Genomic DNA, 5,384 nt, shown 5'->3' on the forward strand with positions numbered 1-5,384 from the left:
AGCAGAAACACGAGCCGGCGCCGGCGCACGAGCCGCAGGTGGCGCAGTCCAGCACGATGTTGCACAGCGTTAGGAATTCACAAAAGAGGCAGGCCAGGATGCAGTGAACGCAGCAGTCTGGAGACAAACAAAGTTCACTCGAACTTCGTGCAAAATACGAATTTTGTGCATCCGTCAAGACACGAATTGACGACAGTATTTTCCTCTATATCGCAATTCATCATTCACGACGCCGCGCTATGTCGCTGACTTATGAGCGGTTAATTTGATGTATAGTCCTGCGAGTCCGAATTCAGTTACAATGCCTTCGGTGTCGTAGTATGTTTTGCCACAGCCTGTGGCGCAACACTGAGGTCTGTTGCAAGAGATGGAGCGTAATTAAGAACAAAAAGAAGAGGCAGAGCAGGAGCCCAAATGAGAATATATGAGTGGAAGGATTGTTTGCTCCATTTGTATGTGTTTCTGCTCCAAGTGTGTTGCAGTCGTCCTTGTTAGAAGGTTTCAAATTACCGTAACATTCTGCTAATTTCGGTTAGGTTGCATGATAGGTTTTATGACGCTATATTAGCATTAAGCTAACGGATTTTCGTAAGATAAAATGACATGGGCTCTATTTTTGTGATGGGCGTAAATCCGGCACGCTGGGCATTTGGTCATTTCTCGAGCAAACGTGAGCCGGCGTATTTAAAAGAGGGAGGTCTGCACCTCTGTGAGCGTGGACACGGTTGATTTCAAATCAAGCTGCTCCTCTCCGTTCGCTTAAAATATGGCACAATGCCAGTCTGGCATGGACACATCTTTGTGTGCAATATGACGATGCAAAATCACAGCAATCCGTGCATTGTCGCTGCTCTTGGCCAGTAAGGCAACAGACAATGTAAGCATGCATGCCCCTTTTTTTAAAAACAGAACGAGCCTGTTACAAATGCTATGGTGACTTAAATGTGACCGCGCTATGTCGCTGACTTTTGAGCGGTAAATTTGATGTATATTGTAGTCCTGCGAGTCCGAATTCAGTTACAATGCCTTCGGTGTCGTAGCATGTTTTGCCACAGCCTGTGGCGCAGCACTGTGGTCTGTTGGAAGAGATGGAGCGTAATTAAGAACAAAAAGAAGAGGCAGAGCAGGAGCCCAAATGAGAATATATGAGTGGAAGTGTTGTTTGCTCCATTTGTATGTGTTTCTGCTCCAAGTGTGTTGCAGTCGTCCTTGTTAGAAGGTTTCAAATTACCGTAACATTCTGCTAATTTCGGTTAGGTTGCATGATAGGTTTTATTACGCTATATTAGCATTAAGCTAACGGATTTTCGTCAGGTAAAATGACACGGTTTGGTTGAACATTTAGGTGCTTAAACATACGGGGCTCTATTTTTGTGACGGGTGTAAATCCGGCACGCTGGGCATTTGGTCATTTTTCGAGCAAACGTGAGCCGGCGTATTTAAAAGAGGGAGGTCTGCACCTCTGTGAGCGTGGACGCGGTTGATTTCAAATCAAGCTGCTCCTCTCCGTTCGCTTAAAATATTGCACAATGCCAGCCTGGCATGGACACATCTTTGTGTGCAATATGACGATGCAAAATCACAGCAATCCGTGCATTGTCGCTGCTCTTGGCCAGTAAGGCAACAGACAATGTAAGCATGCATGCCCCTTTTTTTAAAAACAGAACGAGCCTGTTACAAATGCTATGGTGACTTAAATGTGTCCATGGACCTCAAATTCTACAAACTGTTAGACCTGGAATCTTTCAACTGCACCAGACCTAAAAGGTGGTCTCAGCGGGTGCCCAATTTTCTAAAATTGTTGATTGCAACACCGAGAGCATGTTTTGCCACAGCCTGTGGCGCAGCACTGTGGTCTGTTGGAAGAGATGGAGCGTAATTAAGAACAAAAAGAAGAGGCAGAGCAGGAGCCCAAATGAGAATATATGAGTGGAAGGATTGTTTGCTCCATTTGTATGTGTTTCTGCTCCAAGTGTGTTGCAGTCGTCCTTGTTAGAAGGTTTCAAATTACCGTAACATTCTGCTAATTTCGGTTAGGTTGCATGATAGGTTTTATTACGCTATATTAGCATTAAGCTAACGGATTTTCGTCAGGTAAAATGACACGGTTTGGTTGAACATTTAGGTGCTTAAACATACGGGGCTCTATTTTTGTGACGGGTGTAAATCCGGCACGCTGGGCATTTGGTCATTTTTCGAGCAAACGTGAGCCGGCGTATTTAAAAGAGGGAGGTCTGCACCTCTGTGAGCGTGGACGCGGTTGATTTCAAATCAAGCTGCTCCTCTCCGTTCGCTTAAAATATTGCACAATGCCAGCCTGGCATGGACACATCTTTGTGTGCAATATGACGATGCAAAATCACAGCAATCCGTGCATTGTCGCTGCTCTTGGCCAGTAAGGCAACAGACAATGTAAGCATGCATGCCCCTTTTTTTAAAAACAGAACGAGCCTGTTACAAATGCTATGGTGACTTAAATGTGTCCATGGACCTCAAATTCTACAAACTGTTAGACCTGGAATCTTTCAACTGCACCAGACCTAAAAGGTGGTCTCAGCGGGTGCCCAATTTTCTAAAATTGTTGATTGCAACACCGAGAGGTGTCTGCTTGTTTATGGATAATGTCACTAAGCAGCAGTGTGCTGTGCTGTGTTTATATTCCTTGTTGAGTCAATTGGCGAATGACATACTGGATGCATTACGCCTCACTGCTATGATGTCATACTATTTATGTAGCTGATGCTGCTATCTCTCTTTCCCCACCTTCACTCCCTTCAATAAAAGGCAAACCAGATCCGGTTTTACCTCTAGCCTCTGTACCATGGCAAACAATAACATTGGGATTTTTCCATTTGACCTATATAATGTCAAACACCTCCCAAAGGTGGGTTAAAAAAATCTTACTGGTGTCAAATTGCTAGCCTGGCGAAGAGCTGGACAGTGTAAAAAGCTCAGAACAATTTATTCACAGTTGCATTGAACCAAGGCAGACGTCATCGCCGTGCACTGAAATTCTTGTAGTCCACATCCAAGTCAAGGTTCTCTTTCAGTCTGTTCTTGGGCCACTGTGCTGCAAATCAATGTATTTCTGACCACATTTTCGACGTTGGTTAAGTCAAATATGACAAATTTGTGGTGCTAAGCTGGACGAGCCAAAATAATTTGTTCTTTATCATTCACAACTGTTGTCAACGTACCCAACATCCCTCTTTGACTGTGGTATTGAGTCATATAGAACTTATACAAGCACAGGGAGAGCTCGCATAGTCTTAAAGCCACAGTGCTAACCACTACCCCCACTGCGCTGCCAAGAAAATGTAAAGTTAGTCCTCTTTACGATCATAATAAATGCCATAGTCCTGCGGTTTATCATTACGTAAATGTTGAATATGCACCGCGTCGGGTCTTAACTATTAAAAGTTGTTATAGCCAAAGGGTGGCGTAACTCGTGTTGCTGTAATATTATTAAGATTATTAACGCTGTGTGCATCTTACCATCCTGTGCCTCCGTGGGAATCTGAGAGCTGTTGCTCTTGGAGCTACTTTTGGAGCTTCCTTTGCTCCTCTTGCTGCTCTGGGAGGTGATCGAGGGGTTAGACTGCAACTTCTTGCTGTTCCTGGGCCCTGCCGAGGAGGAGGAGGAGGTGGATGAGCCTCCTCTTGGGAGGGAGCCCAGTTTTGGATGAGGGCCCCCATTCCTGTCGCCGCCAGACTGGAGCGAGTGTGTGTGAGGCGTGGGATGTGGACAGTGAGGGGAGTGTGTGTGTGCATGATGTTTGGTTCCGTTGCGTAGTTGGCTGCTGGGTTGCGTCCGACAAGGCTGGGTGGGGTGGATGGGTGCGGATCTGGCTGCCGGTTGACCTGTGAAAAGACAAAGGAGTTACTGTTAGGTGATACTGACTTCATATCATAGAAATACAAGATAACAACTTCTTCACTATTATTACAGAGGTGATTTCAATGTTTTGTCCAGCCTGAGGCTTATCTGCGCAAATGCACAGGGAGCCTCTCTTCAAGATGAGTTCATATTAAAAGCAAGCACAAAGGCAGTGAAGAGCTTCACTGACGCCTCATCTGACTTGTCTGCACTCTTCGTCTTCAGCAGAAGACAAACCCCGACTCACCGGTTGAAAAACTGTCCTCGTGTTCATGATTTCATTTGAAAACAGGTGTTAGGCATCCCGGAAATATCTTGTCCTTTCGCGGCACAGACGGGAAGAGGATGAGGATCAGCAGTTTTCTGGGAAACGCTTTCAATTAAATGAGAATGATTCCAATGTTCATCCGAAGAAATGTAAGATGGGCTTTGAATATGCCTCGCTCTATGGTGCATAATTTCATTAAACGATTCATTGAACGTGGATAATTCCGGCGCATGAAGACAAAAGGAGTCAAGCTTAAGCAGAACACCCATGATGTACTATCCTTAAGACACCACTTCACTTCATCAAGAAGAGTTATTCATCAATCGCTGATAGAACCGCATGGACCCGAGATTACTTTGGCAACACTTTGTCAAGCAAGAACAATACATAGCTACCTTCGCCAGTGCCAAATTAAACTCCTCCGCTCCAAAAGGAAGTCCAATTTGAACTGTGTCGAGAAGCAACGTCAACTCCTCTGCGCTCAGGGCAACTGGGCTGGACCATCGCGCGGTACAAATGTGTGTTGTGGTCAGCTGAATTTGGTGTGGACGCTGTGGGTTCCGCGGAACCATCGAGTCAGCGACAGACTCAAAAGCCAAGCCCCTGTTATGTTGTAAGACGGTGTCAGTAACTTGGATCGACGATGATGGCGCCATTAATGCCAAAAAGTACAAGTACAAGTGGCCATGAACATTTCAACAATACAAAACCACAATGTGTGCGTTGGTCAAATGTGTGGTTGCAGAAAGAGAGTTTGCTGGACTGGTCTGCCCGCAGTCCCGACCTCTCCCCCAGTCAAGATTTTGTCTCAGGAAGAACAATCCACAAGCAATCCACCAGCATCTTTCTTCACTTCCGTCCTTAAAGTTAAAAATAAATAAATAAATAAAATCTTAAAAAGTGTCGTTCACAAGCCTGCCAAATTTGAATGATTCAAAAAAAAGTACGCATTTTCGGCTTCAAAATCATGAACAATTAAGCCACTGTCCCCGCTCTCAAAAGATGCGGGTGTGTCTACTGAACCACACCCAAAAATGTATGCTACTCCAAGCCACAACTGTCATACGCCTCCTCATCCATCCCAACATGTTTGAGCCGCTTAAAGCCTCCATGTCTCAAATAAGTCCCGCCCACTTGTCAGAGGGGCACTCGTCACCCGCTAGCTGGCAAGCTAACAGGCGTCCGGGTCTCTTCTTGTTCGCTGGATTGCGGCGGCCTCGTCCGTGGGATCACTGGCTC

The 5,384-nt window shown here is 45.5% G+C and overlaps 1 protein-coding gene across 1 annotated transcript in view; it reads right to left on the bottom strand.

Annotated features, from left to right (window-relative positions):
- Nucleotides 1–5,384, bottom strand: part of mdfi (MyoD family inhibitor) — a 40,004-nt gene that overhangs the window by 1,233 nt on the left and 33,387 nt on the right. Inside the window, exons 4-5 of the mRNA XM_019880473.1 lie at nucleotides 3,496–3,861; nucleotides 4–117 (exon numbers count right to left, since the gene is read on the bottom strand). Coding sequence (XP_019736032.1) covers nucleotides 4–117; nucleotides 3,496–3,861 — 480 coding nt within the window. The remainder of the gene's footprint in view (nucleotides 1–3; nucleotides 118–3,495; nucleotides 3,862–5,384) is intronic.

Source organism: Hippocampus comes, unplaced genomic scaffold, assembly GCF_001891065.2.
Source record: "Hippocampus comes isolate QL1 unplaced genomic scaffold, H_comes_QL1_v1.1 scaffold68, whole genome shotgun sequence".
NCBI classification, from domain to species: domain Eukaryota; kingdom Metazoa; phylum Chordata; class Actinopteri; order Syngnathiformes; family Syngnathidae; genus Hippocampus; species Hippocampus comes.